This window comes from Microcaecilia unicolor, chromosome 4, assembly GCF_901765095.1.
Source record: "Microcaecilia unicolor chromosome 4, aMicUni1.1, whole genome shotgun sequence".
NCBI lineage: Eukaryota > Metazoa > Chordata > Amphibia > Gymnophiona > Siphonopidae > Microcaecilia > Microcaecilia unicolor.
The window spans coordinates 263,167,337-263,179,909 of NC_044034.1; the positions used below are offsets into that span (position 1 = coordinate 263,167,337).

General features: G+C 41.6%; 1 protein-coding gene across 1 annotated transcript in view; it reads left to right on the forward strand.

Moving 5' to 3' along the window:
- Window positions 1–12,573, forward strand: part of SH3RF3 (SH3 domain containing ring finger 3) — a 793,875-nt gene that overhangs the window by 504,699 nt on the left and 276,603 nt on the right. Inside the window, exon 3 of the mRNA XM_030201480.1 lies at window positions 1,702–1,797. Coding sequence (XP_030057340.1) covers window positions 1,702–1,797 — 96 coding nt within the window. The remainder of the gene's footprint in view (window positions 1–1,701; window positions 1,798–12,573) is intronic.

The window sequence follows — 12,573 nt, forward strand, 5'->3', positions numbered from 1 at the left end:
CATACAATGTTTCAGCCCCCCTACCTCCCCAGTTATACCTACTTGAAATGTCTGCCTCCCAGGGCCTCTACATGTGGAAATAGCAGAGAATTTTTTTTTGTTACATTTGTACCCCGTGCTTTCCCACTCATGGCAGGCTCAATGCGGCTTACATGGGGCAATGGAGGGTTAAGTGACTTGCCCAGAGTCACAAGGAGCTGCCTGTTCCTGAAGTGGGAATTGAACTCAGTTCCCCAGGACCAAAGTCCACCACCCTAACCACGAGGCCACTCCTCCATTCATGTAAAGGCTGCCATTTAGTGACCTCCATTAGCATCAGGCATTTTGGGCTAGATTCTATATATGGCATCTAAAAAAATCCACATGGAAAAAAATTATGCCTAAGCGTGATTTCTGAAGTACACCTAAATTTTATAGAATAGACTTACATTTCTGCGCAGTATATAGAATACGCTGAGTGGCTCGCTATACAGCTGGATTTGGTCACCTCCATTTAGGCCATGTTTTGCTTGGTGTAAATCCTGACGCCTAAATTAGGCGCAGATCTGGTGTATTCTATAATAATGTGCATAGATTTTAGAAATGACCATTGCCCACCCATGGCCACATCCTCTTTTCTACTATGCAACTTAGAATTTAGGCTCACCACACTATAGAATACACTAGCGAATTGTGTGCGTAAATCTCAATGCCAATTAGTGCTGATAATTGCTTGTTAACATCCAATTAACAGCGCTGATTATCTAGTTAACCAATTAAGTTATGCACATTGTTATACAGTACACTTGTTTCTGCGCAGATTTTCAAGCGACATATATAGAATATGGGGGTTTATGTTTAAATATCTTTATTTCATTATCCACGCCAACAACTTAAACTCCAAAATCATAAATAAGTAAAACAAGACGATGAACAATTTTGAAAGTTTTCTCCCTTCTGCCCAGCATGCCCAACCACCCTCTACCCCCCCCCCCCCCCCACCCAACCCTCATCCCTCTATTTAACTGTACACAGGTAAGGCATTAATACCTATAGTCAAGAAATAGTCAAAGGTATAGAGTGTTCAGGATGGTGGAACGGACTTGTGATTGCATTAGGCATTTTATTGTCAACATGCTCTAAGGTTTGCCAGTGTCCTGGCTTTTTATATTATTTTGTGGCCAAAGTATCCCTAGTGATGCTGTATCATGAACGTCTACATGGATGCTGAAAGGATGCATAGCAGTCCCCATGGCGACTGCATTTCCAGTGCACCAATCTCCATGGTGACACTTCTCCGATGTAACAGCGTCTCAGACTGCTGCTGAGGTGGTGCCTAAGTGTATTTTTACCCTATAGCATACAGTGCAATGAGTTTTAAGCCCTGAGATTTTTTCCTAATTTAATTTAGAAATAAAAAAATACCAGGTAAATTGGGTAACTTCCAGTGAGCTATAAAATGAAATATTACACTTCAAAGTGATATTTTTTTCAAGCAAGAGAAATATAAAACAAATCTGAAACATATTTGAAGCTGAATATTTTTACCTTACATCTACCTCAAAACATGCAGAGATAGAAAAGGCCAAAAACAAACAAACTGTGCATGACCAAATGCTTGCTTGAAGAAACAGTTTACCACAGAGAGTGCTCTTCTGTAACTATTAAATCTAATTTGTGGCTTTTTTTTTCTTTCATTTGGGGTGATCTGAATACATTTAGGATGAAATTTTGACTGTAATCAGACGAGTCGATGACAACTGGGCAGAAGGAATGTTGGGAGATAAGATTGGGATTTTTCCTATCCTTTATGTTGAGGTAAGATCAGCAGGTTTTTCTTGAATTTCGTTCTCTGCTTTTCTGTGGAATGGAATTTATAGATGGTGCAATGCAATCAATCTTGGTGATGTTCAGAAGAAAGGGATAAAGAGTCTAAAATTAAAAAGCTGTCTTTAGAGACTTGCTCTTGTCAACACTGGTTTCTCCCCCCCCCCCCCCCCTTTTTTTGTTAATAGATTATCTTTCCCATCTATGTTTGTTAACACTTGGCTCTGTACACACAGGGGTTAGTATTCAGCCAGGATGGCAATTGTTTAAAGTTAAGTAAGCACTGGCTCCAGCACTTAGGGGGCAATTCTATAAATGGGGATCTCCTTTTTTGGCACCTCAGTGCTGCACAGAGATATCCTATTCTGTAACAGCATCTGGGCATCTGAATTCCATTATAGAATTATTATTATTATTACATTTGTATCCCACATTATCCCACCTTTTTGCAGACTCAATGTGGCTTACAATTCATCGTGGATACTGGAAATAGAAAAGAATGTACATTTGGTTTTACAGCAAGTTTTGGGTACATGATGGTGAAATACATAATATTGGAAATAGAAAAGAGTATACATTTGTTTTAGCAGAAGTTTTGGGTACATGATGGTGAAATACATGATAGTGTTAAAGCCATAGACATTAGGTGCATGATAGTGTGAAAACAAAAGACATTAAAGAACATTCCTGGGTATCTTAAAGAAAGTAGAGTTACGCATGTTGTTCTTTATGATATATTTTGTCGAAGAGATAAGTTTTCAGGAGTTTGCGGAAATTGGTCATTTCATAGACTGATTTCAGGTTACGTGGCAGTGAGTTCCAGAGCTGTGTGCTTGTATAGGAAAAGGTTGATGCATGCATTGATTTGTATTTCAAGCCTTTACATTTGGGAGGATGAAGATTGAGGAATGTGCGGGAGGATTTTTTTGCATTTCTGGGTGGTAATTCTATTAGGTCTGACATGTAGGCTGGGGCGTCACCATGGATGATTTTATGGACCAAGGTACAGAGTTTGAACGTGATGTGCTCTTTGAGTGGGAGCCAGTGTAGTTTTTCGCGAAGGGGTGTTGCGCTTTCGTATTTTGGTTTGCCGAATATAAGTCTGGTTGCCGTGTTCTGGGCTGTTTGGATTTTTTTTGAGTATTTGCTCTTTGCAGCCGGCGTAGAGTGAATTACAATAGTCCAGATGACTAAGTACCAGTGATTGTATCAGGTATCGGAAGACATTCCTTGGGAAAAATGGTCTGACTCTTTTTAGTTTTCACATTGAATGGAACATCTTTTTAGTTATGTTTTTGCATGGTTCTCAAGTGTTAGGTGTCGGTCAATGGTGACTCCAAGGATTTTTAGGGTGTCTGAGACTGGTAGACTTAGATTAGGTGTGTTGATGGTGGTAAATTCCTTCTTGTTGTATTGCGAGGTGAGTACTAGGCATTGGGTTTTTTCGGCATTTAGTTTCAGTCGAAATGCATCTGCCCAGGAGTTCATAATGTGTAGACTTTGGTTGATTTCATCGGAAATTTCTCTTAGATCGTGTTTGAATGGGATAAAGATTGCTACATCATCAGTATATATATATGGGTTTAGATTCTGATTCGATAGTAGCTTAGCCAGGGGTGTCATTATTAGGTTGAATATGGTCGGTGAGAGGGAGGATCCCTGTGGAACTCTGCATTCAGGTGTCCATGTGGCTGATGTAGTCGAGTTTGATGTCACTTGATATGAGCGGGTGGTTAGGAAACCCTTGAACCATCTGAGAACGTTACCTCCGATTCCGAAGTATTCGAGGATCTCTCTATATAAAAGGCAAAACCAACGTTCTATGAAGCCTCCAGCCGGAAGTGTGAAGGGGGCGAGATATCCGGTTTCCTTATGAGTGTCTGCCCCGCCCTCTCTGTAACACAGTCAGTGAAGGAAAACAGCAGAGCACGAAATCAAATCGCTGGCTCTGTAACAGTGAAGGACTCAGAGGGGGGAGGGGAGAGAGGCCAGAGGGCAGGGACACACACACTCCCACATGCACACAGAAGAAAACATTGCTAGCCCCCCCGTTTCATTTGCATCAGAAACGGGGCTTTTTTACTAGTGTGTAATAAAATTCCATGGTCAACCATGTCGAATGCGCTTGACATGTCAAATTGTAACAGTAGTATGTTGTTGCCGTTTGCTATCAATTGTTTGAGTTTGGTTATAAGCATGACTAGTACGGTTTCCATACTGTGATTAGAGCGAAATCCTGACTGGGAATCGTGCAGTACCGAGAACTTGTTTAGATACTCTGTGAGTTGTTTGGTATCAGTGCCCAGTATCAGGGCACTGAAAAACTAGGCAGCCACAGTTAACACCAGCCATAGACGTGGTGTAACTTTAGGCGCCTGGATACAGCAAGGGCACATGTAACTTACAGTACGCTGAAACTGGTGTGCATAAATGCTCCCCTCTCACGTTCCGCCTGTGTGAATGCTCCCCTTGCATTTACATGCTATGCAGCTTACACATACCCTCACGGAATAGCACATAGCTGTTTTGCTACCAATTACATGCACAAGGTATTACTACTACGTATCATTTCTATAGCGCTACTAGATGTACACAGCACTGTACACTTGAACATTCCATACATTCACGCATGTAAGTGGCACTCTAGTGTGTGTGCCCATTTATAGAAATGTCCTTCACAAGCGTATCTTCAGCAACACAATTTATTTATTTTCCAAACTTCTATACTGTTTAAAACTAAGCAGTATACAAACTATAAACAAAGCATAAAATACAAACATTCAAACAGAAAGTATGGTAAAAAATAACATCAAAGTATCAGCTCTTCTCAAATATCATAATAAAAAGTGCAAATCCACTATGGACCAGATTCAATATAGGGCGCCTAAAAAATTGATGCCGGAAAAAAACGTGCTTAACGCTGTTCTATAAACCGTGCCTAAAGTTAGGCGCAGCCATTTATACCAGCTAAATGCCCCCACCTAACTTAGCGTGGATCAGGCATATTCTGTAACAGTGCACATGATTTTTAAGAATGCCAGTGCCCCTCCCATGGCCACACCCCTTTTTGAGGTGCAGGCATTAGAATTTACGCACACTGCTTTACAGAATACACTTAGAAAGTTGCACGCATAAATTCTAATTAGTGCCAATAATTGCTTGCTAGTAGCCAATGATCACCGCCCTATGGCTTGTTAAACAGTTAAGTTGCACATGCAAATTGGCCACATGGTCAGATGCATATATAAAATCCTCCTGTATCTGTGTAAGTACTGCTGTTGAATCTTTGTGTACATGGTGACTGTATGGACACTATCCGTTGAGATTTAGAGCTGATATTCAGCAGGCTTAAATTAAACAGATAACTTATCTGTTTAGCAGCAGAATATGACGCTAAATGGATAGTTTCCGGCACCTCCCCTATCTTTCTCACTTTTTATACATATACTCCTAATTCTGTGAACTTGTGCACACAAGTTATATAATACCAACAGTTATGTGTATAACTTGATATGATAATTAGCTTCTAATTGGCATTAGCGGCCAATTGTTGGCTATAATTGGTGTTAATTGCCACTAATTATCAGTTATGTGCTTAACTGCCCTTATGTGAGATTCTAAAACATGTGCGCACAAAATCCATAGCGTGCAACTGCCAGGGGGCATGGATCTGGGAGGGGCATGGGCAGGTCAGGGGCATGCCTGGCACTTATGTGCACATGTTCTAGAATGTTAACAATTATTGCCTTATTGTTATTGCCTACTGTGAGGCGCGAGCATTTATACCAGCCAGATCCAGCTTGTGCCTGAAGTTAGACACATAACTATGGACTTATGCTAGTATTCTGTAATAACAATTCCGTGTGCAGTTGCTGATATAGAATTCCATTTAGCGCACATCATCCCAGTGCCAAAATTTAGGCGAGTTAAACAGTCTGTTATCATCCTTATACAGTAAGTCATAAAAATACATGAACAGGCATGTGATAATGCATTCACCACCCGGCGACATAAACATATCTTGCTCTGAATATTAGATCCATATGTGTTAGCAGACAAGTTTCAGCTGATGCATGTTTCTTTTATGAACTAGCTACTGTACCTGTATGTAATATGTAAAGCTGCTTTAGTTGTGCTATAGAAAGACGATATGTCAAAGATCTCATAATCTTAATGCATTGAACTGACCTAGGGCCCTGCTTACTAAGCTGCGTTATAGGCGTGTTAGCGTCTTTAACGTGCTTTAACCATATACGCGTGTTAACCATGTAGGCGCCTACAACATCCCTATAGGCGTGTACATAGCGCATGCACTAATTGCAGGCACGTTAAAAACGTTAACACGCCTTAGTAAACAGGGTCCCTAGTGAAGGGAATATAATTCTCAAAACTAGTCTAGTACAAAGCTGTCACTGGTAAGTTGTTTGGGCTTATTTTTTCCTACATATCTAAGAGGGCCTTGTACAAAGCTGTGGGAGGGCTAATGTGCGGGTAGCGCATGCCAAATCAGTGTTACCACCGGGGTAACGCATGCAGTTGGCAGTAATTCTGAGTTTTGTGCCCGCCAAATCCCACGGTAGAAAATATTTTTCTATTTTATTTATTTATACATTCTTGTATCCCACTATTATTCAAAAACAAATTTCGGTTCAAACTGGCTTACAGTTTACATTTTGGTGGAGTTACAATTGTGTTGTGCAATGTGGAGAGGGCATCTATAGTTTGTATGTTTATTCATACAGTTTTTGAAGAGATAGATTTGAAGAGGGAAAGGTAGTGGTTGCTTTTGTGTTCAGTTGTAGAGTTTTGGTGATGTTTATTTGTATAGTTTTTGAAGAGGTAGATTTGAAAAGATGGTGATGATATCTTTGTGATTAGCTATAGAATTTTTTTGAAGAGATAGGTTTTCCTTTCTTTTCTGAATTGGAAGAGATTTGTGATGCTTCTTAAGAAGTTCCACCATTTGGAATTCTGGTATCTAAATCCTGCTGTGTAGATAGTTTTGTAGATGTAGGAGTAGGTAGTTTCTATTTACTGGGCTGGTATTTCTTGAGGATAATTCAGTCATGTTAAGCATACGTATATTCAGGTGCCATTCCAAATAGTATCTTGAAGATTAGGGTGCTCGCTTTGAAAAATATTGTTGCCTTGACTGGTAGCCAATGTAGTTTTTCAAGTAGTGGGTTGCTCTTTCGTATTTCGATTTCTTGAAAATAAGTGTTGCTGCCATGTTTTGGACTGTTTGCAGTGATTTTAGTGTGTTTTCCTTGCACCCTACTGTAAGCCCCGCCCCTTTGCACCCTCAGCATAAGGGTGTATGTCCCCGATGTTAATGTTTGTAGTACCGTATGCTGCATTGCAGTAGCCTAGTTGCAATAGTATCATTGATTGGACCAGTAACCGGAAGGATTGTCTATTGAAATAGTCTCTTATTCTTCTCAGTTTCCATAGTGTTCTGAACCATTTTGATGTTACTACTGATATTTGATTGTCCAGAGTTAGATGTTTGTTGAGAATTATTCCTAGTATTTTAAGTTGTGTTTCGATAGGACGCCTGCCTGCCCATCCGCCCGCCAGCCTGCCCATTCATCCGCAAATCCGGACAAACGGGCAGGCTGGCAAAACCCACCCGGTTGGCCGGCCATATCCTCAAAGAGAGGACATATCCAGGTAAAACCGGACGTATGGTAACCCTAGGTATCCTCGAGGTGGTAGGCATTTCCAAATGTTCTCTCTTTTTCTATTGAGAAATGCCTTGTTCTTCAAGCATACAGCCCTTCTTCCCATCTGCTTCCTGTCATGAGCTTGGAAAGAGAGACAGAGAGTAGTGAAGAAACAAACGCAATGAGGATGGGGGCTGCTCCAGATGTCTCCGAGGGCTACCATTGGCCCCTGGGCATTGCATTGAAGAACACTGCTCTAGTTCATCATAAGATACTACTCAGGCTTTGTCCTCCTGCTCACTCACAACAGCTTGACTTTTGTGGGGATTTAGAGCAACTTATTATGCTTCATCCAAATGTAAACTTTCTGTAACGCACAATTCAGATATAAAAGTGACTTCCCCCAGTCCTGCCCCAGTGGAAAAATTGCACATCATCTGCCCATATTGATAAGAAATACCCAGTGATTTCAACATTTTCTCCAGGGTGAACACGTAAATGATAAATAGTATGAGTGACAATGCAGACCCCCAAACAGAAGAGCAGGCTTGTCCAATCAATGGCCCGCGGGTCAGAACCTGGCCACCAAGTGCTTTTTTCTGGCTCTCAGTAGATTGGCAATTCTTGTGGTCCTTACAGTGGGATTCCTGCTTCCCTGCCACGACTCAGCTCTCTCTAAGCATGAGCTGTGTGGTGCTGGAAGTTCGGGTTGATCTCACAGTTTCAAGTTTGGCAAGGCTTGAAACTATGAGACCAACCTGATCTGGCACCATGAGCTCAAGTTCGCAGAAAGCCAAGTCATGGTGGGAAAGCAGGAATCCCACTGTTTCTTCTGCAGCTGAAGCCAGGTGAGGGAAAAGAAACTGGTTGAAGATTGAGGAGGGTTACGTGAGTGAGAACGAGATTGGGTGAAAGCTGGGGAGGTGATGATGCACCATTGTATTTTGCCACTATTTGACGAAACATTCAGCAAAATACGACAATGTGTATTTTGGCCGTCTGAATGTTACAAAATATAAAAGGTGGCCCCCAAATAGAAAAAAGGTTGGACAAGCCTACAGTAGAGGAAAGGTGCTTGAGTGTGTCTCTCCTGACATATCACACTATATCTTTTTGGAAAGAAAGAAATTAAACCATGTCAAAATCCTATTCCTAACCTCTACATCCTGGAGCCTTTGCAGCAAAAATAACAGATGAGCTGATATTTGATTATAATTGAATGAGATGGAATAAGAAGAGAGACCTTGTGGGGGAACATAACTGGGAAAACATGTTTAGGCTGTGAAGGAAACTTAAAGTCAGCCCTGACTTTCGGAACTTCTTGCCAACACATATGTGGTGGGGGTGTGCAGTTGAAAAACTTTCATTTCATCTTGTTTTCCATATCATTTATAGGAATTTTTGTTTTGGTCATGGCTTTTTAAAAATGATTTGTTACAGGAGTGATATTGTTGAGTGCCTACTCTTTTGGAAACCACACACTCCGCCAAAAGATTGCACACCACTTGCAAAGTATTCCTTCTTTGCAAATAGTGTGGAAGGCTACTCACTATTACTGACATGTGGAAAAAAAACAGGGTTTTTTTTGTTTGTTTTTTGCTTGTCAACTTATTTCAACAACAACAAATGACACAAAAGATATGGGAAATGTAATTTCAAATTAATGCACATCCCTAATATGGAGAAATATTCCAAAAAGCTGATCATCTAAACTTGCATGCCTCCTAAAGTTAAATAACCAGATTTGTTCCCTATTTTCAGCCAGACATCAACCTAAGGAGCCCTTTTACCAAAGAGTGGTAAAATGTGACCTTAGCGCACCCTTAAACGGATCATTTCCGTGCGCTAAGGCCATTTGTACTGCTGTGGTAAAATGGCCAAATTTTCTATTTTTTCTGTTAATGGCCACTTTGATGTACACATGGCAAGATTATCATGGGCTGCCTCAGCGTGACCCGTGGTACACCCTTTTTTTTTTTTTTTGCTGTGGTAAGCATGTGTTATTGCTTACCACAGCTTTTGCTGAGTAATCCCAGTTTTGCTGACCGGCAGTGGCATTAACCCCGGAAACTGAATGCCAGGCCATGTCCGGGTTTCGGCATTGAATTTCCGAGTATATGGAGCTGGCAAAAATATAGCCAGTTAAATGCGATATCCAGCATGTAACCAGCTTTGGCAAGCCGCATAAAGATAGGATTGACCTTTATGTGGTCCTATTTGGCTGGTTAAGTACTGAATATTAGCACTAAACTGAATATCGGCATGTTCTGACTGTACCTCTGGAATGCCCCCAAAACAACTTACTTTGCGTTGCACACTAAATGGACATTTTCAGCGGGACTATCTGGCTAAGTATTATTATTATTAGCATTTGTATAGCGCTACCAGACGCATGCAGCGCTGAACACCTGACACAGAGAGACAGTCCCTGCTCATTAGAGCTTACAATCTAAAATAATACAGACAGACAGTTAAGAGCGAGGGAAGTACTGGGTGAGAAGGAACAAGGGGGGATGCAAATGAGTAGTGGCTAGGAGCCAAAAGCAACAGTGAAAAGGTGGGTTTTCAGCATAGATTTGAAAACAGGTAGAGATGGAGCTAGACGTACAGGCTCAGGAAGTCTATTCCAGGCATAAGGTGCCACGAGGGAAAAGGAACGAAGTCTGGAGTTAGCAGTGGAGGAGAAGGGGGACGACAAGAGAGATTTGTCCAGTGAGCGGAGGTCATGGGGAGGAATGTAGGGAGAGATGAGAGTGGAGAGGTAATGGGGGGCTGCAGAATGGATGCATTTAAAGGTCAGTAAGAGAAGTTTGAACTGTGTACGGAAGTGGACAGGGAGCCAGTGAAGTGACTTGAGGAGTGGGCTAGTGTGGGTATAACGATTTGGCGGAAAATAAGCCGTGCCGCAGAATTTTTGGACAGACTGGAGAGGAGAGAGAAGACTGAGCGGAAGACCAGTGAGAAATAAATTGCAATAATCCAAGCGAGAGGTGACAAGGGTGTGGATAAGGGTTTTGGCAGTGTATTCAGAAAGGAAGGGGTGAATTTTGCTAATGCTGTAGAAGTACCGCTGAATATGACTGGTTAGCCCCAAACAAGCAATTTAACTGGCCAGGAGCCATTTATGGCCGGTTTAATAGCTTTAAATATTGACCCCTTTTACTGGGCTAATTTAATACTTTGGCGATATCTCTCCAGAGCTATACCTCCTTCTGCAGGTCAGTGCAAACTAAATTAAAGATGTTACCTTAACATGCAAAAGCATTTTAGGTTTCCATCTTTAGGAAGAGAGTACCAGGTAATAAGCAAAGGAAAGCAGTATGTCTGATAATGTTCCTTTCAGTGTTTGATCTTTTTTTAAATTATATTTTAAAAACAATACACTTGATTTCAAAAGTACTTAGTATAAAAAATGAAATAAACAGGAAAAGTTCCATCATCAAGGAAAAATCAACAGAACAGTTAAAAAAAACCAAAACGTCCCTGTTATTCCAATTAGAACGGCGACAAAGGGTAAATCAAGAAAAGAAATCAAGAGAGGGATAGGCGAGCAGAGGGGTCCTTTTACAAATCTGAAGTAGAAAGTGCCCCTTATGTGGGGGGGGGGGGGGGGGGGTTTCTGTGCGCTAAGGCCATTTGTACTGCAGCGGTAAAATGGCAGATTTTCTATTTTCAGTATTAATGACCATGCACTAATGTCGCCATTAGCACACGATCATTAAAACCAATTACTGCATGAGCACTTGCTGCCATGATACTCAGTAAGCGCACAGTAATACAGATGCACTGATTAGTGCAGACACCCCCACTCTCTGCCCTCAGTCATGCCTCCTCAACCAAAAAAAAATATATATATTTTTTAGTGTGCCAGATGTGCACATGTATTAGGGACTTACCAGTAAGCCCTTTTAAGCTGCGGTAAGCACATGCTATCACTTACCGCAGCTTTGTAAAAGGAGCCCATAGACAGGGAAAAATAGTGCGACTCCGAAATTACCAACAATGCAATGACTGCTTAGTGGACTTAATCGTTCTCACAGGGGTCCACATCTCCCTCACCAGCCCCTGAAATGTAATTAAGAAAATATTGAAGACGAGGTGGTTTAAAAATGTATATTTTTATTCATTATTGAACATCACAAGAAAGCTAATAAAGATCTGTGCACTGAAAACAGATGTTTTGTGGTGTAGGAAAGAAATGTTTTTCTCTCATCTTGTGTATATTTATTCAAGCCTGGAAACTCCAGACCTTCTAACCTCAAAATGAAGAAGACTTAAATAAAAAATATGGGCATAAAGTCCTTCCCTTTCTCAAGACAAAAGCCACTAAAAGTATGGCTCTCTCTTGCTCTTCCTCAAAGGATTTCTCCAACATGGTCATCAAATCTAAGCTATCACTTGGGAGACCTGGACTCTTCTGATCTTCCCTAATGACAATTAGTAAATTACTAAGGGATAAACAGTCAGCTGGCGGCAGTCAGCATTTTTTTTTTGCCACCATCAGCATTATGCTCAGATATTTAAACCAGGCCTTGTCTGGGTACCGGCTAGAGGCTAACCGAAACCAGCGGAATTGGTTCTGACAAAAACCAAATTCATGGCTGAATTCATGGCTCGGTTTCAGTCATAACTGAAACTGTGGCCCTGCCCCCCTGCCACCACTGCTGCAGGCCAACCTCCCCCACCCCCCTGACAGAAAACATGTTACCCCCTGGGCTGCCCACTCTCCTCCCCCCCCTGCGCCTGTGGTAGGTCCTCCCCGAGCCTACCTTGTGAAGGCCCTGGTGGTCTAGTGCTGTCTTCAGGGCAGGAGCATCCTGAGTTGCTCTTGCCCCTGTTTGCTGCATTGAAAATGGCAGCTTCAATTTTCTGTTCAGGCCATTGCCAACTCCTGCTTAGGCCATTGGCAATTCCAAAATGGTGGTTTCAGACTCCATTTTTGAATTGGGAATGGCCTGAGCAGCACTGTTGTGGGAGATCATAACCACCATTTTGGAACTGGGAATGGCCTGAGCAGCACTGCCATGAGAGGTTGTGGCCACCATTTTGGAATTGGGAATAGCCTGAACAACTCGTGCTCAGGCCATTCCCAGTTCCAAAATGG